Genomic DNA, 26,077 nt, shown 5'->3' on the forward strand with positions numbered 1-26,077 from the left:
AAGTATCGCTTCAGGTTGGGTCATTGAAGTAATCTGATTCAAAGCAATGCCTCCATTCAAAAAAGCAAATTGCTCCACTGTGACATTTCAATCCATGGGGGCGTGAGGGTGGAGTTTGATTCAAGACAACCCATAGCTTTAGTCTGGAGAAAAGTCTGCAGATGAATGGGCCCGGGCCAATTTGATCAAGGATGTTGTTTCTCTTTGGGGGGAGCTGTCAATCAAAGTTTTGCCAAATCAAAGCATTCTTTTGAAACTCTTCAGTTATTCACAGGATGGCTGCAAGCAAAGTAAGTATTATAAACCCTGTGCTGCCCTCCTCTCAGAAGACCAGCTGCACCAACATAAAATGATCTGAACGTAGGAAGACTTGTTAGCATACACCGCTTTCCAATTTTTCATAGCGGGCAACAAAATATGAACCATGTGACGCTTGAACTCCCAGGAAATGTTTATTCTCAACAAAGCCTAGAACTCTAAAGTGTGACATTAGGGAAGTTTTCCATTCTGAAAGTCAACTCTCCTTTGTGAATATAGGCTCACCATATTCCGGGAGTTTCACAAATTCAGAGGCCTCGCTGGGTAAACTAATTCCCCAGGGATTGCTGGCACTGACCCGGAACTGGTACTGACAGCCAGGCATGAGGTCTTCAATAACGAGGTAGGTGTCCAAAGTTGAGGCAACAGACTGCTGCCAGACCTGGGAGCCTGTGTGGTATGAAGAAAGACAAAAGGCAAAAGAGAGAAAATAACCAACATTGAAATGCAATTGCACATTCCCTTCTTAGTGACATAGGCGACTAGCCGTCAATCACAGAAGGTTAGAAAGAAAGCACTCCAGTTAAAAAATGTTCCTACAAATTGATCTAAGGAAGAGTAGAGGGATTTTCACCTCGGTATTCAGCCTGGTTTCAATAGAACCGAAACATTCATCAATTTAGGGTTTTTAAAAGGATGTTCTATAGAACCATGATGGCAAACGTATGCCGGCATGCGAGCAGTCGCCAAGCTGAGCTCCACCAAGCATGTGCATGTGCCTCCCACCGGCCAGCTGATTTTCAAGCCATCGAGAATATAACTATATGTACATCCAACAGGAACAGGAAGTTCTTCATAGGAGCAGATAGAGGTAAATCCTAGAGAGGCAGGATATGCATCACTGAACAATGGAGATGAATGCTAGAGAGGAATAAAGCGGCATACAAGGCTGATATAACACCTGAAAGAGTGTAGGCATGCAGAGGGGGCAGGGGGAACACGAGGCCTGCTAGGCCCAAAATGGGGCATGGGAGGGTCACATGTGCAGGGGGGCGGGGGGTACACACTGTATTATGGGTGTGTGCACGTGTGTGTACTTTCAGCACGCGAGGACAAAAAGGTTCACCATCACTGCTATAGAAGTTTTTCTTCTGTGAGAAGTTAACTGAGATGTGTGAAAAGGTTAAGGCAACAAATAATAGCCACTACCTCAACAAACTCTCAAATGGGTAGCAGAGAACTCTTTTTGGCCCCTTGATCAGGGGTTTGGGGATTTGGTTTTATGAAAAAGTTTGAAACCCCTGATTAAACAGAAGAAGTGGTGCTTCCAGTCTTTTATTAGTGGTGTGTCTTAAGAGTAGATTATAGGCCCAGCCATGGAGCCATACAACCTTGGGAGTGCCCATTTGTTGTCATGACAGTCTATTTATTTTCCCACTCCCTCATTCTCTTTAAGAAACAGGATGCCAAATGCATCTGAAGCTCTGCTCTGCAGGATACCTAAGCCCCTTTAAAACTTAGGTAAATATCAAATGTTTCAGTGACTTTGCTTGGTTAGGAAAGAGGGTGGAAGAGCCCTGCGTAGAAAGTGAGGGGGAACAAGAGAAAAAGAAGCTGTCCAGGTATATGTGGAGCATCTGGCATTTGTGTCACACTGATAATACTACAGAAATAATGGTAATTTGGGAACCACATCCAACATTTTAGTGAATGAAGCATAGGAAAAGATAACAGAACAGAACAGCACATGACAGAACAGGAGTAGAGTAGAGTAGAGTAGAATAGAATAGAATAGAATAGAATAGAATAGAATAGAATAGAATAGAACTTTCTTCTAACAGAAACATGAATATGTTAGACTTGGAGTGATATGGATGAAAGAGCACGGAAGGCAAGGACTGAGAAGATAGGCTGTGATAATTCTGCGATGAAGGGAGACATGGAGTCAATTGAAATCCATGTCCTTAGTGATACTAAGGGGACTATTGTAATTTCATCTCCAGTTTTGCCGAGACCCTTCTGACAAAATTTTAGTATAGAAAGCTGAATAGTGATAGGAATGATATTAGACAATGCAGCTTGAACAATGCTTGCAATTTATTGAAACTCATCAGATATTTTCTAGTTACAAAGGACTTTTCAGGACTTTTGATGTATGGTGCACACATGCCACAAATTGGAAATATAACAAAATGGAAAGTAGATGAAAGAAACACAAGAATGCAGGGCAACTGTTCCTTAAATAAAGAGGCTACAGTAAGGTAGCAATTCTCCAGTTACTAAATTGTAAGATGTAAAGGTGCAAGATGTTTTGGGTAGAAGATCTCCCCACACAACCTCATCCTCATTTCTTTCTAGTTATATCAATGGGCTGAAATCAAGCAATCAGCCTTAGATATTGTCAGATTAGACACTAATGACAAAGCTCATCAGATGTTTTTGCACACCTGCAAGAGGGGAATAACAATTGGAAATGAGGATGCTAGATTTAATCTAGCTCAGGGGTGTCAAACTTGTAGGCCATGGACCAGATACATCACATGCTGGCCACGCCCACCCCTGGTTTACCAAAGGGGAAAAAAGTTGTGATACGTCACGTGACAATAGGTCGTCACAACTTTGACACCCCTGATCTAGGTGCTTAGCGTTTCATCAGGAACAGCAGTGACGGATTAAGGCTCACTGGTGCCCTAAGCACTGACAAATCTTGGTGCCTCTCCCTCCTTTGTATATACTGTATACATCTTCATTGGTTTTTTTTCCGTTTCTCAACTTTGTGGTGCCCCCTTTGGGCCTAGTACCCTAAGCATTAAGCACTTAGTTTGCTTAATGGTTAATACACCACTGAGGAACAGAGAACATTAATGAAGCTTCCTTGGAGTTCTGAGCCTAGCACTAGAAATCATTGCTGACTTTATGGTCCTGCAATTGTTCTTTTATTATTATTACTAGCTGTATCCAGCCACGCGTTGCTGTGGCGCAGTCTGGTTAAATGGAGAAGAAAGAAAAGAGAAAGTGCAAGTTTTTTTGTTGTTCCATTGTCTGTGCAGATATAGAGATTGTCTGGTTTGTCGACTCTAGAACACGCAATGTATGTGAGAAACAATCTTCAATTGCTGGAAAGATGTTGGACCAGGCACATTTACCAACAGCATGCAAAGAAAGAAACATTCCCAGGGTGGTTACCTCCGGGCAGGGTCATGCTGTTGCCAGCAGTGGCAAGGTTCGTGAGGGTCTTGCCCACATGGCGGGCCCTGCCACTCACTGCACTGGCCACGGCTCCCCGGGCAGAGGCGGCCCCTGCATGGAAGTGAGCCACAGTGGCCCCTGCAAGAGCAGCCACGGAGGATGCTCCCACAGGCCCCGGCCTGGCACCCTCCAAGCTCCTCACAACGGGCAGCCTCCAGAATGAAGGGCTGGATGGGGCCCCTCTGGAATGGGCGGGGGACCCCAGAGTGGGAGGGAGGCTGGGGGTGTCCCCCCATGGGCATAGTGGGGTGGTGGCGGGTGGGCACTGCCATTGGTCAGGCCTTGGGGCTGCTGGGCCAGGCGAGGCTGGTTGGGGGAGATGGCGCCGGGGCTGTTGGCATCGTGGAAGTTGTTGATCTCGGAGGAGCTCCGCTTGGGCTCCCCCAAGTCGGTGGCCCGGGAGAGCGAGACATCCAGGATCTCAGAGGAGGAGAAGTTCTCGGTGTGCAACTCGTCCAGTTTGTCGTAGCTCTCCATGTCTTCGGTGATGCTGTTGTTGGAGTTGAGGCTGGCCGAGATCTGCGCTGGGGTCATGCTGGTGATTTGGAAGCTGCCCTTCTTCTTCAACTGGGCGCCCACCAGACCCCCGACGCCTCCTCCTCCCTGCGAGAGCAGCGCCAGGCTCTGCGGTGGAGGTGACCCAGGAGGGCAGGAGGAGACTGAGATGAAGGTGGCGGCGGAGGCCGGGGGATCCGGTGTCAACTGGGCCAGCAGGCTGGGCGGGAAGTCCTCCAAGCTGGTGCTGCTGCTGCTGCTGGCCCGCCGAGGCAGCATTGCGGGTTGCACCATCTTCTTCCTCTCCCACGCCTCCGTTGCTGAGTCAGGCTTCTGCTGCTGCTGCTGTAGCTGCTGCTGCATTGGGGCTGGCAGAAGGAAGGCCCAATGCCGTCACCTATGCCGCCTCCCTCAGGTGCTGGCCCAGCCGGGCTGAGGAGGAGAGGACGAGGAGGTGGCCACCGCCCCTGATCCGGTTTTCCTCAGCAGCGGCAGCCAGAGAAGGAGGCTGGCGTCCCCTGAGGAGCAGGAGGAGGAGGAAGGAGCTGCCTCTGGTGACCTGGACGTGAGGCAGCCATGGCAGCTACGGCCCACATCCAGAGACTCTGCCGCCACTGCAGCCGCCTCCTCATGGGGCACCCAGCGGCCACCCCAGCCCCACTGCACTTCAGGCTGACACCCGTCCGCTGCCCCCATCAGAGCTGCCTTGGCAAGGGCGTAGCTGGCTCGCTGTGAGTGGGGGTGGAGAGTGTGTGTGGCTGGGCGGGCTGAAGAGATGCTCTGCCTCGCCTCCTCTGGAGCTCCGCTGGGCTGGGCATGGGGAAGCTGGCTTAAGGGTGGGGGGAAGTGGACGAGGATGGCGCAGGCACTGCCTCGTCGTAGACAGCAAAGACCCAGCGGGAGGGGAGGGGAAAGAGCGGAGAAGGAGGCCAAAGGGCTTCGGCTCCCCTTGGCGGAAATGGCCGAAGCTCATTGGAGGAGGGGCAGGTGTGGCCACAGCCCAGCCACACATATAAAGGGACCATCGGGATGAAGCTGGAGAGAGGCTGAACTGTTCCGAATATACTATACTCATGAAATGAACACTATGGTAAACGACACAGCTCAATTCCAATGCAATGTCACATGAAATAATTAAATCAAAATGAAATAAATCGAATCCATGACAATTCAATATAACAATGCAATCGGAAACATTGAAATGGAATCGTGAAATATTTAGTATAGCTTGTGTTGCTTTACATCCAACAGATGGCACTGGTTTTCGAAAAAGCATGTTTTCACCTGTCACAGATGTGACATCTATTAATATAGGTATATAAAAACACGTGTGTATTCGAATGCAACGTTGTGTCAAAATTTCAAAGCAATCATGAAGAACTTTAGGAGATTTAAGATTTTGAACAATAGAACATTTACTTTTTATTATATAGATATTTCTATTCTTTCATTAGGGGATTGAGAGCAAAAGGTAGGAAAGGGGAGGATGAGCAGTTAGTGCTGCCAACTATTCTACTTGATTGCCTTCTTTTCCCTCTAAGATACATCCAGAGGTTTAAAACCTAGAGTAAGCTCTCATCACCTTTGCCTGCTTTAGATACCATTTGTTCCTGCTTGCAGCCACAGCAGAAAGAAAGAATAGGTAGAGTAAAAGCTAGCAGTACATATAGTCCTCAGCTTACCATCATTTGTTCAACAATGGTCCAAAGTTACGATTACCTTGGAAAAAGGGACTTACGACTTGTATTGCATTATAAACATGTGGTGGTGGTACAAATTGTTTGTACCACCTCCTTGTCCATCTTGCCATTTGGGCACTTGGTAACCAGCTCATATTTATGACTGGTTTGCAATATACTGCAGTCACAGGAAGATAATTTTGCAATGTTTTGCCAGCAAAAAAATGTCAATTGTGGAAGTTGTATTATTTTAAACAACCATGTGATTCACTTAATGACCACGGAGACTTGTTTTACAGTCATTGTAAAAAATGGTTGCAAAATGGGTCTGGTCCCATGATGACTCTACTTGCGACTGAAATTCCAGTCCCAATTATATTTGTAAGTTCAGAACTACCTGTATAGCTATATGGCAGCTTGTCTTTCTCTGGCCTTACCAACAGTGCTAGATGGTGCTAGTAAAATAGTCAACATGTAAGGCCATGAAAATTTGCCTATCACTACAGTGCAGGGGGAAAGTGTGACTGTGTTAACTACAAAATCAGTGGCAAAATAAACATATGACAGGTACACAATTCAGGTTTTCCCACGCAAAAGCCTCACAATGTTTGCACCCTTCTTCTCTGTACTCTACTGTGTAGCCTGAAATGGTACAGTTGCCTGTGCTGGATGGAGGCAGCCAGCGGAGAATCCTGAAGTGCAACTTCTTTCCTGAGCAATAGGGCGATTTGGGGCAGCTGGAACCCCTGGGATGAGGAAAGAGAGAAGAAAGAAGCAAATTAGCAGAGGATTAGAGAAGAACTTGGAGTCCCAGTTAAGGGGCAAACAGCAAACAGATTACTATCAAATCTTTTTCCTTTCTCACCCTCAGCAATTTAAGGTGTGTGGACTTCAACTTCCAGAATTCTCCCGATCTGGGAGACCACACATCATAAATTTGTTGAGATTAGACTGCACTAAAGGATTAATCACTTTTTCCTCCAAATAATTGGATCAGCCCCTCCATGTATGCTATACTTCTAAATAAAAAGGTAATCAACAAAATGCCTAATGACTGTAATAACTTGGCACAGTAACATACGGTAAATATATAGCAGGAAACCATACCAGCGCTGGGAGTTTCCTGGAGGCTTGCCTGCCTCCTTCCACTTTCTTTGTTTTCTGAATTTTCAAATACCCTTTAAAAGTTATACCTTTCCAATATTTAGGTTGACAGAGATTATTAGTTACAATCAGCAATTATGTTAAACTGCACCAAAAATAATGCATTTTAAAATTGGATTGTGCTAAATAAGAAACTTAATCTGTCCTGTGGGTTAAATTTCTTTTTTTTTTTAAATGGAATAAAGCAACACTTTTAGGGGAGAAATTAATTCTTTCCCATGACTTTATTTTCCCCTGATTGTTTTGCTTCTCAGATGTTCTTTTTTTGGCAGAAGAATACAAAGAGAGAGAGAAATTGCTAATGTAGAGTTGTATGGGTGTGGAAAGGTGGAGTTTTACTGAAATTAGCAGGCGAGGAGAGGATTAAACGTGTCCTCTATTTACTAATGCTAAAACATCGTAGAAAATAAAGTACTATCAATTTTCAGTGACAATAATTTGTGTAAATTTACTTCAAAACAGGTTTACATGTAAAAACTGGCATGTCAGCCTTTCAAAGTAGGGATTTTTTTTCATGAAAAGGAAGAATTTAAACATGCAGTTGATAACATTTCAAATGGCATGTGCTGAAGAAGCAGGGTTGTCAAACTTGGATGTATCATGCACTGGCCATGCCCAAGCCCGGTTTAGTGAATGGGGAAAAAGTTGCAATCCGTCATGTGACGACACAAGTTTGACACCCCTGTTCTAAATTCACTATAGGTTCACTCCCTGAATGTGACTTCTGATGACTGTATTCATGGATTTGAGACAACAATACAGAAAATGGCTTGCCACAACCTCTTCTAGGATTCAAGTTTCAGATGTAGCCCTCATCTTAGATATGGCCTCCTGGACTTCCAGCCAAGTCTGTATCATCGCACATTTCTCAGTCTTAAACGATATTAGCTAAGGTCAGGGTGGCTCAGTGGCTAAGATGCTGAGCTTGTCGATCAGAAGGTCAGAAGTTCAGTGGTTCGAATCCCTAGCGCTGCGTAATGGAGTGAGCTCCTGTTACTTGTCCCAGCTCCTGTTACTTGTCCCAGCTGCCAACCTAGAAGTTCGAAAGCATGCAAAAATGCAAGTAGAAAAACAGGGACCAATTTGGTGGAAAGGTAAGTGTTCCGTGTGCCTTTGGTGTTTAGTCATGCTGTCCACAGAGACGTCTTTGGACAGCGCTGGCTCTTTGGCTTTGAAACAGAGATGAGCACTGCCCCCTAGAGTCAGGAATGACTAACACATATGTACGAGGGGAATCTTTACCTTTAGCTAAGGTCAAAGCAGGGTGGTGGTGGGCCCTTTGTTGTGGCTACAAAATCTGAATATGTAGAGAAGTTTAAAAATTCCTTTTTCTCTCAGGCTTCTTCAGATGTAAGTCCAAGATGAGAAATCATATAACCTTATTTTCTTACAAAAAATTGTTCCTACATAAATAATGCATGTTTCCAAGCAAATGATGCCTTCCAGATCCGTTCAATTAAAGTGTGGCCCACTTGCGTTCTTGTTGCCACTTGCAGAGACTTCCCTCCAAGTAAATGAGACCAAACTGCTATTTATTAATGCTACTACTATTACTAGGGGGAACTTGGCCTTTGTTTACTCTATTAATCTGTTCCTCCTAAAACACCATGATTAAAATCAATACCATTTCATCAAGCAAACCTATAGAAAGGTTTTATACAACAGGCTCCATGTACATAGCTTATAAATGAAAGGAAAATTCATTACCTTGTACTTTGATTGTTGCTGATGTGGATGCTGTTCCAAGTTCATTTGTGGCCACGCAGGTGTAAATGCCACTGTCCTGAGGCATCACATTGCAGATCTTTAGGGTAATGTCACCTGATTCACTAGAGAGGAGTAGAAGTCAAAAGGTTAAGTTGAAATTCTGTCAAGTGGCTTCTCTTCCAGAACTTAACTTTTTCAGTGTTTCTGGTAACTAGAGTCATGAGTTTGAAATGAGTGACTATACAAATCCACCAATCCAATCCATCAATCAATCATGGAAAGTGAGACCAATGGAAAAATAGAAAAGTTGTGCTCTTTTCATTGACGTCTATGGACCTTAGTCACACAAAAAAGAAACAAATAATTTACTAATAGATATTGTTCACACTGCTCTGTTAATGATGGTGACATGAGTGCAAAAATGGAATGGCTTTGCACTATAAGTAGATCGGTTATTCATACTGTGCAGATCAAGAGTCTAGAATTTGGAGCCTATGTGAAGTAAGGTTCTTGTTACTAGTCTCTCTGCCTCCCAAGGACTTTTTTAATATGATTTTTAAAATATGAAGCTAACATTTGGTTAAACAAAAACCTCTAGCTGTGAATATCATCTTTATTCCTAAGAATGCTCCTTAGCTCCATTTAGACTTATGAGATAAAGACAATAGGTGGCTGCACCCAGAACTTTGTAAGTGTAGTTACCTACATAGAAAACAACACCAACAAAAGTGATCTGGAATACTAGCATCTTTGGGCCATCTTCATTTTTATTCAAGGCATGCTTTGTGATTAGCTGACCCTGTTGTGAATGCACCAATCTTGCCTGCCCTGTTATGAATGCACCAATTCTCCGAGGACATCCATAGAGAGATGATCTCCAGAAAAAGCAGAATTTCACTCATCAGCCCCAATCCTGATCAAGAGATGTTGAATACCTCATTTAAAGGGTGTTTGGAACACGAACCAACATGATTAAGATAACTGAACACTAAGATCACAGTGCTGCTATATTTACACTTTGACATTCCTTTGACGTTTAACCTTCTTTTACTGTTTATGAAAAGATCTATACAAACATAGCAGTCTACACAGTGATGCATACAGTGGATGACTTACAGTAACATAGAATTATTAAACTTTGCAGATGAAGGTGGAAATGACACAATGGAATGAACAGATGGAAAGTTCCTATGGGCCAAAAACAGAATAATGAATTCATCTCCCATGCCATCGTGGGGGCTGTCTTCCGTGTTCCAATATTGATAGTTAAATACATGCAGTTGTCAGCAACTTTCAGAGCACAGGCCTAAACTTGTCTGCCTCTCCTGGAATCAGCATAAATTCATGAGATTGACAAAGGGCCAGAAAAACCCGCCATATGGCAATTGTGATGTCTTACAGAAGATATTTCCTCGTACAGGTGCAAAGGAATTCTCAGGAAACCTTTTCCTTCTTATGCCACGAGAACATTCTTATCCAGCCATGGATCTTACTTGACAAGGTTTATTAAAATGCATTAGGAGCCCTAAGAAGAACATTCCTTTAGCAACTGATATATACTGTATCGTATTTTCAGGCAGCTATATGGATCAAATCAATTCTGACTTGGACTTTTCTTTGAATACGGTGTAAAAATGTCCTTGAATTCCTCTTGATACAGGGCATACACTGTTTTGAAGAAAGTTTGGGCATGTGACCAAACCTCTTCCTTCTTATGACTTCTTATGGTAAATCGTATGGTTTGATCAAGAAGTTGATTAACGCTTCTCTTAACAAAGAAATGCTTTTTTATTTTAATGAAATACATGGTGATAATAAATATGGGCATCTATTTCTAAGATCTTTTTTCTTGAGATTAATTATCTTGACTATCTGATTTCAATCTACTTGGTTTATATACTTTCCAACACAGTATAATGTGTGAATATGTCCATATTCATTCTGTTGGATCTATTAGTAGCTATCACATTATTTGGAGAAACTTTAAGTAACAAGATCCTTTTAGTCATTGTTTCCCATTGGGGTCCAACATTCTTGCTGTTGGAGGAGCTTGTGTAAAATAATTTTTTTTTAAAAAAAGTTTTTAAATTCTAAATATTTTGATCTATTTTTCAAAAATGCACTAATCCTTTTCACTGATTTATGAAATTGATTGCAATATTAAGGTATTCTGAGGGCCACCAATCTTTATAATAGAATATAAAGGTGTAATGGCATTTTAAATAGAAGGTACCTAGGCTGTCTGCCTGTGAAAACTTGTCATCAGATGTAACTTCTCTTGAAATAATGTTTACTTTTTAATTTTTATTTTAAAAAATTGACACAATAAGTAAGGTAGGAATGGTAACCAGCATTTTTGAATCCCATTTCTGCAGCTTCCAAAAATCCTTTCAGTTTTTTCAAGGTCATCTTGAGGTAGGAAACACATAAAAGCTATTAATTAAGCTATCATTTCAACTTTTTTCTAAAAGAAAAATCTTAACAACACCTATCCATGTAGGCGTAATTCAACTTTCTCACTATTGTTAGGTCCAAAACCAAGAATGACATGTGGTTAAATCCAAGCTGAGCCGTGGTGGTGCAGTGGCTAGAATGCAATACTGCAGGCTACTTCTGCTGACTGCAGCTGCCAGCAGTTCAACTGCTGAACTGCCGATTCAACCTTGAGCCAATTCTTGGCTCAAGGTTGACTCAGCCTTCCATGCTTCAGAGTTTGGTAAAATGAAGACCCAGATTGTTGGGGGCAATATGCTAACTCTGTAAACCACTTAGAGAGGACTGTAAGGCACTGTAAGGTATAGAAGTCTAACTGCTATTGCTACTTATAGGTTTAACACATACAGACAAAATCTTGCCAGGCTGAGGAGTCTACTTTCAGCACGTACAATATACTCTGTGAACTATTAGGGAGGATCTGACTTCATCCTCTTTCTTTCACAAATAATATCTGGACTAAGTTGCCTCTTACTTCTCTGGACTGCATCCCCTCCCTCCTGGGGATCTACCTCCTTACTATATTCCATCACAATATAAATTATAGTTTCTGTTGACAAAACAGTTGCCCATTACTATAGCAGGGAGTTGGAAATTCTTTTTTCTATATTCCTCTTGACCGATGCAGGTTATAACAATAGCACGTAGACTTATATACCACTTCATAGTGCTTTTACAGCCCTCTCTAAGTGGTTTACAGAGTCAGCATATGGCCCCCAACAATCTGGGTCCTCATTTTACCAACTTTGGAAGGATGGAAGACTGAGTCAACCTTGAACTGGTGAGTTTTGAACTGCCGAACTGCAGCTAGAAGTCAGCTGAAGTAGCCTGCAGTACTGCACTCTAACCACTGTGCCCCCTCGGCTCTTATGAGGTTATGTGGAATTGAAAATCAGAGCAGTTTTTAAATGGTTTATGAAATTAACTCTCTTTACTTAATTACAATTACATAATTTGCTATATTGAATATATTGCTATATTCAATAGCCACCTTAATTCATTCATTGTTTCAGCAGAATCCTGTACGCAAAGATTGAACATACCAGGAGGTAACTGTAATGGCAGTGGTGCTGCTGTCATTGTCAAGCATGTTTTGATCTGGTCCTTTCCAGGTGATGGTTGGTTTGGGACGCCCACAGACTTTGCACTGCAACATTACGGTGTCTCCAAGCAAGCAAGTGACATCCACTAAGGGCACGAGAAACTCAGGAGCAACTGGAGTAAATGCCATACACAGAGACACATCACACTCACAAGAGACATTAACGATTTCATTTGAAGTAGTGAAACAGCTGTCAAGCAAGGAGTCGTGGGTTTTGGTCCAAGAAAACTCCTGCTTCATAGAAAGTGAAAATAGAAAAAATATTCCCCCTTCTTCCCATTTCTGAGGCATGTTTTCAGAAATGGGGAAAAGAGAAGGCCTCAAAGACCTCCACAGCTTAGAAGAATTATCACCATGGTTTTGTGATGACTCCAAGTATCAACTTTAGTTTGAAGTGTCATTTTTTCATAATACAACATTGAAATCTTATTCATATCTTGAACATTTTAAACAAGATCTATAGTGAATTTCCTCATAAAACTGTGCTTGTAGAATCTTTGAAATGGAAGTGATTATCTGCCCTCGAGTCACAGTCACCACAAAGATAGGTTTTCTCTGTTACAATCCATTCCTAACTTGGCCATTCAAGCCTTCCACTGATGTTGAAATAGAACTATGTGATACATTTTCCCAATTATTTGTACTTTGATTAGTTTTTATCTTTGGCATTTCTGGATACTTGGGCTGTTTTTTATTTATTTAAAAGGTATAAGCAGCATGGGTGTTCATATTTTAATGAAAAGGCAGGTATAAATTAATTTAATCAATAACAATGTTCAGGGAAGATAGCGAGTTTGTATAAATGTGATGCAAAATAAAAGCAGAAAGGAATCTCAGAATAATTTGAAAATGGCTTAGCTAAAATAAACAGAATTAAATGAATTATAATTCAAACTACCAAATCTGGGCTGAAAAAGTTTGGACACAGATTTCTGGATCACTTTTCTGCCATCCTATAGTTTGCAGATTTTAGGAATTCATAGACTGTAGTTTAAATGATACTATAGGGAAAGCAAAGTCAGTTTAATTTGCTGTCCAATATATTCTTTGGGACTGTAGTAAGAATGTACTTAGTATCATGCCTGCCATTGTTGAGACAAAATTACCCAGGATATGTTTGGGGAAATAATATTATTTCCCTTTTCATTTTTTTAAACATGGAAAAATAAAGACTTAAACAAGCGTATGTCTTTAACTCACCTTCCTGGATGAAATTTGGGTTGATGATCTGAAAAATATATACATATGTACACACACACACGAAAAATAGAAAAAGGTTTATTTAATTGGTTATTGGAAAAAGGAAATGCTCTCAGCGAGATATGAATAAGTCTTAAAAATAATGAGGAACTGAAAGTACATCATGAGAAGTGTCATTCTGAACATTGTGTTTATTGTAACAGCTCCTTCTGATCTCTACATCAAGATTTCAGGATCCTTTAATTGGCAAGATCTTGAAAAAACTTTAAGAGGAGCAGAAACGAGCCAGCAGTCATGAATGTACTTATAATGAACCATAGATTTACTGCCCATAATCTTTGGTCTTTCTTCTTATTCATGTCCCATGAACAGCAGACAATCTTCATGAGTGGTTGGGAGTAAGATAATTCCTGCAGATATTGGAGTTCTAAAGATGCTTTTTTAAAGAGACAACTGGACTTTGTTTTTCTTTGAAAATGTTTCACTTCTCATCCAAGAAGCTTCTTCAGCTCTGACTGGATGGTGAGGAATGGAAAGACTTATATTCCTTGCAAGACAGCTGGTCATTTGCATTCTTTTTAGACAGCCATTGAGGCCACTTGGAGGTTTGTCTATGTCCTAAGGGTCACCTGAGTAATGCAAATGGCCGAGGAGCCTTCTTGGAACTGCTGAAAGGACTGTGTTGTGGAGCTGTGCTTTCCGCAGAATGTTTTCTGCCTCGCGTCTCTTCACTCTGTTGAACACAGGCACAGGCTGCTGGTCTCCAAGTGGCCTCAACAACTCTCTAAAAGAATGCATATGATCAGCTGTCTGCAAGAAATATAAATCCTTCCATTCCCCATCATCCAATCAGAGCTGAAGAAGCTTCTTGGATGAGAAGTGAAACGTCTTCAAAGAAAAACCAGAGAGTCCAGTTGCCTCCTGAAAAACCACCTTTGGGACAACCATGACCTGGATGACTGAGAATCTCCATAGGCATATTGGAGTTCTACAGCACTTTGGACTCCATTCCAAACAGGTGGTTTAAAGTAAGTACGAGGAGTGCAACAGAAGCATCCGTCTGCAGCTCTAAACCAGCTGTGATTTTTGCAGAGTTCATGCTAAAGAACTTCTCTGGAATCAGTTCTGAAGTGCTGCAAAGGTCTAGTTGTTATCTGATCATATTTAGCACTACATATAATCCTCACACACCTAAGAATCACCTTGTTAAAATAGCAGATTAAGCAAAACAGTCCAGTACTCTACAGTAATTGTACTTATGTGCTTTAGATAAAATAATAAGTAGAGCTTGGTCATCTTTAGTTCAGAAACCTCAGCTACTACAGTGCTTTTGAATAAACTGGTTGTTTCAAAATCTCTGCAGGTCTGATTACTTCATGGCAATCCATTCTTTTTTCGTCATTCTGCAGCACCATGAGTTTTTAGTTCAACCAGTACAAAGTGAAGAAAAATGTTTGTATTTGTACTTTGCACTTACTATCAGGACAAACCTGATGGTAAAAATTCTTTTACCTGATTGGCAAAAATTCAGTCTTACCCACTAGAGTAGGACTTTTAATTATTTTGTACCTGAGAACCTTTAGACAAAATCCATTAAACTCTAAATAATTTCCTTCCAATAAGTCTTTACACTGATTTGGAATTGCCTTCAAGAAAATGATATTTTTAAAGTATGAACTATTCTCATGCAGTGTGTTCCTCTACTTGGTATTCATAAACTCATTGTGAAAGCTAAAAAGCCTAAAGACACACAAGGAATCTAGATTTATCAAAAATATGATACTTATTTGGAAAAAAAAAAAAAAGGAAAACCTGTGATAGAAAAAGCCCTGGCCACAAATGAATTCGAAAGTTACAGTTAACACATCCAGCATTTCACTTTAGCTCTTTAAATTAAATATTTGATGAAGTATCTTTATCCAATATCAAAGCTAATAAGATCCACTGGAAATAATCCAGCCTAATTAGGAGTAAATTTGTACAGAAATGTACCATTAGTAATATTGTAGCAAATGCATTTAAACCCTAGGCTAGACATTAGATTTCTTTCAGCAGCAGAGGGCATATATGTGCCAAGACATCTGGATTAATGGTTAAACTGTTACAGCAGTCCAATAAAAATTTATTTTATTTGACAATCCCACTATTTCAATTAAGGCTTATCCAGCTGGAAGTTTTCTGCCTTGTTGATTCAACATTAATAGGCAGCGCTATTTGCTACTGTTAGGTAATTATTAATAATCACAGTTCAGAAAGGGTGGGCAAATTTTGACTATGGGCCATTTACAGTTCTTAACACTTTTTAAGACTTCTGAAACTGCTTTAAAAAGGTAAGCAGTAATATAGGTTTACCTGTCCTTTAACTGCACATGTGTGAACCGGCATTCATATATTTTGAAAAAAATAACAACAATACCCAATCAACCCTGAAAATTTCAGTTTCTGGGATCTCATTGTTAAACTCCCTGTGGCTAAAACAATTACAGGTAAAATATTAATTCTGGTGACAAATATGTTGCCCACTTTGATTAAAAAAGGTCACATTCCAAAGATTTATCTAAAAATGAAATGTTGAGGACAAAGGAAGAACCTAATTGTGGTATTTCTGCCATGAAAAATATTGGTGATGGGGTGAAGAAAAGATAAATGGCAATACTAATGGCGATGGTATCTTCCACATCTTGATCATTTCCCCCAAAGATGCGATACAATTTAGGTTATAAATAACCTGATGTAGCCCCATCTCCACCTCTTTAGATGGTAACAAGTACTGTTTTAACTGTTCCAAAACATAGTAAGTATTGCTTATTATGGCCTGGTTGAAATTTTTAGCCTTATTTGCCTTAGGGCTATGAGGAGCCACCAATAAACAAGGCTAGACATGGCCTCCAGGCTGAAGTTAGCTATCTCTTTTCTCCAGGCACTCTTCCACCCATACAGGAAATTTCTTGTATTTTTCTCCCCACATATCAAGCTGAATGAAATTGAATGGTTTTTGATCCACAGATGATGCTGAGTATCCCGTAGCTAATTCTTGATAACATTCTTCTAAAGAAACCTAAAGGCCCAAATCCACCAAGTCTTGAATATTTTTGGATTCTGAGCACCTTAAATTGATTGCCTTTCTTTAATATCACCATTCTTTTTAATGGTTTCTTGACAAGCACAATTCAGGCTGAAGCATGTATGGAACAGGTATCTGGAAAACTTAGAAACAAGTCTTACAGGTTTCAAAGGAATGCATTAGCCCTGGGAACCTTAGCAGATGAGGCAATTAAGTAGCAGCCTTTAATTTTGATTTATTAATGCTGCAAAATGGAAGCAAGCATTGAAGGATCGGAATGTATTTTATAAATAATTTTCTTTTCAAAAAAACAGCTACACCCAAAAGTTTATAAGGACTAAATCTGGGAGTTAGTTAAAAAAAGAAGAGCTAAACCATTGTGGAATACTAATGAAAGCAACATTGTTCAAAACTGTAGAAAAAAGAAAACCAAGGAAGCAGGAAAAAAACTATATTAATTTGCTTTAACATGGGGAGGCTATTGACAGCAGGACATGCACCTTTGCTGGAGATGGAATAGTTCTGTCTTTCCCACCATGTCAATTTACTGCTTGGATAGATTCAGTGAGGATCAACAATATATATTTTAGTTGAGTTTTTCTTGCCTGGGGGCTTCCTAACCATCAGGCCAACCATTCTTTGTTCTCTTTTATTACGAACAGTACTTTCAGGGGCAAACAGTGGTTGAAAAAGGTCACTCTTGATAGGAAAATTATCTGGGACTCTAATCCAAGTCAGGAAATAGCCTTGCAAAACTCATATTTATCTAGAATTGCAACTGAATGGATCTCAAACATCTGTGTGTAGGCGTCTGGGATGGTATGCTCGAGGTCATCACCATGCAAACATCAGTGTTTAAGGTCTGAATTTCTGGAACATAATGGGCATATTCCAGGTTTAAAGCAAAACATAATTTGTGTTTTATGTATACTCACTAGAAGACATAAACAATGAGCTAAGGAACACTAGAGCACTACTAATTTAACAATTAGATATAAAGCTGTGATTGCAAACATATGGCCATGCGTGCCCAAAGTGGCACATGGAGCCATGTCGCCTGGCCAGCACGACATCATCCGTTCCTCTTTCGGGTTTCTGGTGTGTATGCGCATGCGACGATCAGCTGGCCTTTGTGTGTGTGGTAGTGCCAGAAACTGGAAGAGCTGGTCTTCCATTTTCTGGCATGAGCATGCATGCCAGCCAGCTGATCGGCATGTGCGAATGCGTGGCAGAAACCAAAAGACTTGCTGGCCAGTGCGCATGCATGCACCGGAAACCAAAACTACATTTTCCGGCACATGCATGCCCCCCGGGCAACTCCTCTTCTTTTTTGGCACTTGATGTTCCGTGTGTGTGTGCTTCCTTTTCGGCACTTGGTGCTGAAAAGATTTGCCATCACTGATATAGAGGAACATTATGGAGTGAGCATTATGGAACAATTAGGTAATCAACAGTGTTTTGAGGCAAGGTGGATAACACAAATATATAACGGCCACAGAAGGGGTCTCTTTGCCAAGAAACAAATTGTTAGTGAGGGATTTGCTCTATTTTCATGGGGACAATATAAGAAAAATATGTGGAGAAATTTCTATTTTTCCTCACATAGAGTTTACTACTCCTGTAGTACTTGAACAGCAGCATTTTAAGTCCTCTCCCTTGCCTCATCTAAACAAACATTACTGCTGCATCTTGTTTTGTTCCAAGCTCATATTTTTTTCCTTTTTCTTTGTCCATTGGCTTCAAACTTATATGAATAAATCGGCAAAGCAGTAGCAATAGATATTCTATTGAAAGGCTTTGAAAATAAACTATAATTGTAAGGCAACAGCAAGCAGTGTGATATCAGCAGAAGCACTGCTTAGCCAAAAGCAAACACAGCAAGGAAGTGGGCAGGTAGGACTTCAGTGCAGACTATGTACTGTATCACCCAAAGTCCACAAATATAGCTTATGAATTGGTAAAGGAATACAGACTTTAGGTGTTCTAATATATTAAATATCAGGACTATGAAAATTGTTAGAAAGAAGTCTTCTACAATGCAAAAAAAATTATGAAAAGCACTATTCTTCAGATCAGTAAAGTAGTTATATCATTACTGGACTTTGTGGATATGAAAAAATGTTTTGTACATATACCCAAACATTGTGAAGTACATTTTTGGAAGGATCTGCACAGTCCCATTTACAGGTATCTACAGGTATCCCAAACATGCTAATTATGAAACTCTAATATTCTTAAGTTTTCCAAATGGTTTGAGAACATTAGAAAGACTTTTACATCATTGCAAAGTGGTTTTCTGTAGTATTTCCCCACCCAATAACAAGAGCTTCATCTCTAAACTCACAGACAGATACTTTCTTTCTAAAACAGATTTGCTTAGTGATGTGTTGTCATCAAGAACAGGGGTCTCCAAATTGGCAACTTAAAGACTTGTAAACTCTCAGAATTCCTCAGCCAGGAGGGGTGACGGGGTAATTCTCAAAGCTGAAGTCCACAAGTCTTAAAAGTTGCCAAGATTGGAGATCCCTGTTCTAGAAGGCCTTTTCCATTTTTCCTCATTTCTGGGTTTTAATCTATGTGTGTATTTCTATATTTTAATCTATCTATGTGTTTCATATTGTAATGTTATTGTTTATTTATTATTCAACTATTTTCAGTGGAAAGGATCTTTCTAATCTTCTAAGTGATTAAGTAACTTCACAGTCAATATCTTGTACCAAAACTCAGGGATTCCCAAGAAAACTTTAACTCCTTGATGTATGTCTTCTTATACGACTTTTGTCCTTTGTACTCATTTACTGTTAGCAGTTGCATTTCACTAGTACAGCAAACACTTCTGATGGCTATTGACCTTGTTGTAAATACTGAACTGTTATGGTTCTTTATCTATTGCAGTCGGATCAAAATTCTAATTAACAGATACCTCCCATCACATATTATTTACCATATCAGACTGTCCCATTCAAAGTTAGATCAGTGGAACCAAGAAAGAGCAAACCAGCTGAATTCATAACAGTTGAGACATTAATTGTACATATTGATGTGTTAGCTCACAGTGGAAGTCCCAGCTTCATTTACAGAATGAATCTATCCAGAGTAAACCCAAGACTATTTGGTATCTTACATGTAATTCTCACATTGATGTAGAAGGATATTGTTAAAATTAAATGAGAGATAGTTTGCTGCCTAAGATCTTCTGTTGGGGACAGGAACTCCATTCTGAAACTACAGTATACCACAGTCATCCTCTCTTTTAAAATAGAGACACCAAATTTTATAGATACTATTTCAAAACAGGCATACAATTCTCTGGGGAATATAATACTGGATTTGAGAGAGGGAGGATAGAAAGGATCATGGTCTACCTCCATGCTAGTGTTGGGGTCAAGGTCATCACATTCTGACTCTTCTGAACTGTTTGTCTCCTTTTGAGCAGCATGGAGAAAAAAGAACAGAGTTTTGATCAGCAGACAGATTAAAGAGGAGAAGAGCAGAGCAATTAAGAGCAACATAGAAATGGCCACCAATAACTCAAAATACTTTCCAACAGAAAGTCACTAGGTGCAAGCAATACACACTGGGCAAAATAAAAGGAAAACTGCCTTTAAAGAATTTAGAAAAAATACATTAAATGGAAGCAGCACTATGAAACGCTACCTCTGCTATATCAGCTTCCCCATTTGGGAGGGCTCTTGGAACTTGGCCGACATAATTATATCTAAATAACCTTTCACATCCAATTCTGGCAAGTAAATAAGAATTCTGGATGAGTCAAGAGTCTAGTGCTTTAGTCAATCTTTTGGGGTGCCCTTTTTAAAGAATTTCAGCCATGTGATCAAATGTCAATCATTAATTTTTTTATGTGCTACAACTGTAAGAAACTTGAATAGCCCAGAATTCAGAAGTGAATCCAGTTTGAAAAATCCGAATGTCATTTTTTGATTTTTTATTTCTTAATTCTCACTTAGATAAATGCAAGCGCACAGCAGAAAGTAGCACATTTGCTATGGCATTGAAGGACATCCTTCCTCCATTCACTGAATGGATTGTTTAAGGAGGGAGGTGCCTACCAAATATGCTCAATCAGTGTTGACAGACTTGATAATCCTTTGACAGAACACACACAACACAACACCAAGACAGGCACAACCGGATCTCGAATTTGACTCCCCTCCTACCAAAGACATTGATAGAATTCATCCATAAAGTAGGGTCTCTTCAATCACCATAAATGCTCATTTGTGTATATAAAGAAGGCGGCATGATCTAATATATTGTCTGTTCAAAAGAGGATTTGCTCTTTCAGTACTTAGCTAACTGGATGCTCTGTTGCTTTTTAGCTTTATTTTTGGGAACTAACATTACATTTTGCATTAAAATAGTTGCTCTGAGCATGTGTTAGAAAAATATATGCCTAGATTTCTACTTGGCATTGTTAAGTGGGTAGGATAGCAACCCATTCTGATTGCTACCAGCCAGTAGTTGAAGAAGCCATAATTTAAATAATTTTGAAAACATTACACAATCTCTATATGGAAAAAAAAGATTCCATTGTTTTCTCTTTGCAATTATCTTGGACAATTTTCCCGCAGACTGTAGGGTAGGAGGGTAGCAACTGTGTGTGAATAATTTAGGGAGCACAAGATTCCCCCCCATCCCTGTTTTCTATGCTAGAACACTGGACAGCATCCAAGTTTTGTTTCATAGCATAGAACAATTAAGCCACTTTTGTTTGGCTTTTGTTAGGATGCTGTCAACTCAGGCAATAAAATAAAACATTTCAGAAAAGGCTGTGTTCTGAGCTTAAAACAGAAAGTTTTTTTTAAGAGCAAAAATCACAAATCAAAATTAACTTTTAAGAAATAGTAACAAAGAGTTTTGTGGCATCTTACGACAAATGATATGGAGTCCATAGCTGGAATTAGTATCTTAAACTGCAATTTTGCATAATGTAGTTGAGATAGGAAAGTAAATAGAAGTCGGTGGGTAACAAAGTGCAGTCAAGAGAAGACAATGGATCTCATCCAACAAAGCTTCCTGCTGCCCTGGACTTTTTTCATCAATGGTCCAGAAAACCTTTTCCACTGACAAAATGGACAAGAAGCAATTCTGATTATCTGTTCCACTGAAATCTTTGAGTTCCTTTGATTAAACAATGGTGGGTCACCTGAAAACACACCTATTATGTAGCAGTTTGTGCCTTCTGGAATGAAGTTCTCCCAAATATGTTGTTTAGAAAAGCCATGAACAACGGGCTCTTCACCAGGTGCAAGGGAGATTAAGACCTTTCCCTTCAATCTCTCTGATCTGTTGCACTTGCCAGTTTTATTGATTTTATTGTAATTGGTTGACTGTGAGCCCCCACCCGGGTTATTGAGAATTGGTCAGCAAACCAGACAGATAGATAGACAGACAGACAGATAATGGATAGACGGATGATCTGTGTGTTTCTGGGAAGCAGTGGGAATTTGCAAACCAGCCAACCAGATCCCAAACTCCCTCTTCCCACTTTATGAGTAAGAACATTTTTTGAAGAAATTCCTGCCAATGAAAGAAAATTGTTAATCCATTCACAATTACTTTATTGATAAAGTAATTCTGACAAATTACAAATCTATTTTATCAAAAATAAAATGTTTACCTCTCTAAACTTTCAATTTTGCTAGCTCATGCCAGAATAATAATGGGTTTGATAATTTTGCCAAGACTATTCTTTAACAGTCTGGGTATTAGAAGTGGGTAATACTTCATTACTTTTTACTTTAATATTTATTTAATATTTGATATAATTGATTTGTATTTTATGCTTTATCCCCATAAAATTAAATTTAATTTTAATAAAATTAAAAGCCATGTGATCAGAATAATATATTGGTTTTGAAATAAATGGGATAAAATAAAATGTTGTCCTCTATGTAGAAAAGATAACTTTATATTTAGGAAAAACACTCCAAATCTTATATCCTCTTTTAGCTTTCCGGCATAGAATTTATTATTTAAATCTACAGTATTTAAATATAAATACAAGCAATTTTGCATCCCTGGAACAATACTGTTAAGGAAGAGAATATAAGAAGCTGTTATTAAACATCTCTGTATGTTTCTTCTAAAAATCTTTAAATCAGAATTTGAAGAAAAAGAATTAAAATATAGTGCTGTCAAATTAAAAAAATAATATTTCTGTAAAGGATGAGTAAATTTAAATGTACTAGAACTATTAGCTAGGATTTTAATATTGTATTATGATATATGTGATTTTTTTTTCTTGAACGTTATAATCTTGGTTTAAATCAGTAGTGGGATTTTAATGGAATGCAGTAAAGTGAAATGATGATAAACACTAATGATTCATAGTATTTTCTGGTTGACAAATATTTTCCATCTTTGTGGAACTGTAAATGTCTATTTGTTTTTACACAGATCACATATTTGAAATTGTTCAGATAAAATAGGGTTCCTCTTGTCTTTCATAGTTACAGAGGAGGAATTCTGGAAGAGTGGGAACTGTTGCAACTGCACAAATTCCTCCTTCTCCCCAATTATGAAACATACAGAAGTTCTATCCCAGTTTATAGCAATTACAACAAATAGAAATATATGCATTTCTATTTCTTTCTAACATCTGTTACTTCCACGAAACAATGCAAACACAAACCTGGGAAATATTAATTAAAAGAGAAAGTAGAACACTTTTGTTGCAAAAGCACAAGTTTAAACTGGCAATATCCTTGCTGAATCAAGTTGAATTTGGATAAGAACTCTTTGTGACAGAGAAACAGAGATCTGCTTAATTTTAGAACAGGATTTAAAGGGGAGGTGGGGAAGAAATAAATGTAGAGATATAGGTTTTATTTGTACCATTCTCCCAGAATACAAGTTCTTGTTTTGTATCAAGTCTTGCTCTGGTATCAACAATAAATAGCACCAAACATCAACGTTCAAGAAAGTTTATAAAGGAAACACACATTTATAAATTATGCTTCATCAGCATCTGCATAAGACATAAGACAATCATGAGAATATGGGCAAAGGATGGATAACTTGGAATAATAATTCAATTGTTCAAGCCTCATTCATTCCTATCCTATCCTATCTGGTTTTTCAGTGATTAAGAACTGAAACTTAATTGCCTGATCCAAGTTACTGTTGAAATCAATGCCAGAAGATATTCTGGAATTTGACAGCTGATTTCAGTGCTCTAGAGGTTCTTTACTCAGTATAACATATGGCAAGAGAAGGTGTGAAAATCTAATTCTCATGAATGTCACAATGGATAAATTTTACTTAAGTCTCTTAAGAATTTTCTCCCTCACATTTGAATAACTGTACAAACTTCCAGAAAGATAGCAGGTGATTAGAGAATAGTTTTATACTGTGTTTATTTAATATGCATTTTTCCAGATCACTTGAAATCTGTGGATCTATCACAGTAAATCTTTGACTGGGCATTCCTTAATCTTTCTCCCTTCTATAGTATGGACTAGATTTAACCATAGGAACTATGGAAGTGACAATATATGGAGTCTACACAGTACATTAAATCCATGCCAAACTAGTTTATGAGTTAATATAGCTCGGTCTGGCACTGTTGAACAATACTCATAACATGCTAAACTAAAGCAAACAAATCATATTATAGCCTTATATGGTATATAAAGTTCTTATTAGGGCTAATCACATAACTTAAGAATTCTATTGAATCCATATTTTCTGGATTGAAGTATCTATTGAATACAACTCATACACTATTTATATTATACAACTGCACAAAACAAATTACATGAAACAATGTATGTCAATTCTATTGAGATAGGAAAAGGGAAAGCTGCAGGTTTCTACATCTCCAGACCTCATGAAAGTTTTCAAAGGGTGATAGTGATATTACTTTTGCTATTGTTATTATTTCAAATCAATCCATTGCAGGATGAAGGCATCTTCAGTGATATTTATGGACTATAAATTATCATGTCAATCTAGTGCAGGTTGATAGATTTTGTACAGGCTAGGGCTGTGTGTTTACAGTTGGTCCCAAATCATCTAACCAGCTTCCATATCCTGCTTCTAGTCCAACATATAACATCACACTAGTCCTCTTACAAAGGTTTAACAAACTATACATACTTGTTTAATGAAGAATTACCAAGTTTGGGCTATAACATAAACAAATCAAAATGTAATGGAAAGAGGGACCATTCACAGCAGTGATGTCTTCTGTATTTTTTAGTTGCCATCAATAAGCTTGTAACCAATTGATTTGGGGACAACAGCAGGAGGAAGAAAAAACTTGTTGTCCCCACTATTACCTCTTAAGCCATGTACATGTATACATCTGAACTAGATTGTGCTGTTTCTGTGTCACATAAATGTAGGTATAGGCATAACTTTGTGTTTATTTAGCCATGTGTATGTAGTTTATATTGGAGGTGGTGACCCTTTGAGAGTTGTATGCAATGACATTTCATTTTAATGTATGTCGATTAGTGTACACTCAGGGACAATAAGTCTGTCTGTCTGTCTATCAATCAATCATATAAACTGGAAGCTATTTGAATTCTTTCTACAGAAGAGATAAAATTCCATGAGTGTCATGCCAAAGTCAGGAGAAAAAACTGGAACAGTGCATATCCAGCTCAGAGTTGAAAAATAGGAGGAACGTGTTGGTTTTCTTTCTCATCTCCAATTCTTAGAAAGCAAAGGCTGTGATTCGAATGCTACAGTATAGTAGCTTCTCTAAGACGAATGGTTCTGTAAGGCCTGAAAAGCTATAATGTAAGACCTTAGGCAGACAAAGGAGCCCTACCAAATCATTTTTCTGTACTACATTGTCATGGCTTACCATTCCTCAAGTTTTCTTATCTCTTATTAAAAAATGATGAGAACATATTTACAATAGTTCCTAATTAGGCTGCATGCTTTGGTTCCATTCAACTCTTGTGAGCTTTTACCACACATATATTTGGGATACTGTTAAAAAAAACTACTGAAATTAAAGTACTACTCGCCCTCCGGGCACATATACATGCATGCACGCACGCATACGAGCACACACATACACTCTACTTACAGTTTTGGATGCCAGTGGTGAGGAGAAAAAAGCTGTGCTGTAATCCTGCATGCAAACGCCGGCCAGAATGGCTACTACTACCAAAAAGTAAAAGAAATTTAAAATAAAAGCAAAACAAGGGAAACAAAAAACAAACAAAAAAACAAAAAAACAAAAATGTCACCCCCTGTCCACAGAGAGGATGTTGCAGGGGGAGTGAGGATGAGAAGCAGTAGGCAGCGAACAGCTTCAGATGGCCTTACTCACTTTAACAGAGACTTTGTTGCCCAGAATATCCTTGGGTATACGTAGGCCATTGGCTTCCGTTTTGCCACTGCTTTCCTTTTCCGCCCGCTTTCTCATGCGCAGGGTATGCCATGAACATGACTTCCTGTTATACCAAAAAATGCACTAATCAAATAGCAGCTCTTAGTAGGAAGAGGAAGGGAGGTGGAAAGGCAAGGAGCATACATGTTCTAAATCTCTGCAGCTCCTCCAAAGGAGTTGGAAGCCACCTGCAATATCTCTACTTGGATATATACATATTCAAACCTTAAATTCAAACTATTCTAATACAGTTATTCCTGTTGGAACCCAAACGTTATCTTTCAAATACAGAGGAA

At 39.2% G+C, this 26,077-nt stretch overlaps 1 protein-coding gene across 1 annotated transcript in view; it reads right to left on the reverse strand.

Moving 5' to 3' along the window:
• KALRN (kalirin RhoGEF kinase) overlaps positions 1-26,077 on the reverse strand; it is a gene marked incomplete at its 5' end in the record, with an annotated part of 302,460 nt that overhangs the window by 12,730 nt on the left and 263,653 nt on the right. The window contains 8 exon segments of the mRNA XM_032209049.1: positions 544-708; positions 6,285-6,374; positions 6,377-6,427; positions 8,553-8,674; positions 12,089-12,260; positions 13,348-13,375; positions 19,777-19,836; positions 25,722-25,845. Coding sequence (XP_032064940.1) covers positions 544-708; positions 6,285-6,374; positions 6,377-6,427; positions 8,553-8,674; positions 12,089-12,260; positions 13,348-13,375; positions 19,777-19,836; positions 25,722-25,845 — 812 coding nt within the window.

Source organism: Thamnophis elegans, chromosome 1 (genome assembly GCF_009769535.1).
Source record: "Thamnophis elegans isolate rThaEle1 chromosome 1, rThaEle1.pri, whole genome shotgun sequence".
Taxonomy (NCBI): domain Eukaryota; kingdom Metazoa; phylum Chordata; class Lepidosauria; order Squamata; family Colubridae; genus Thamnophis; species Thamnophis elegans.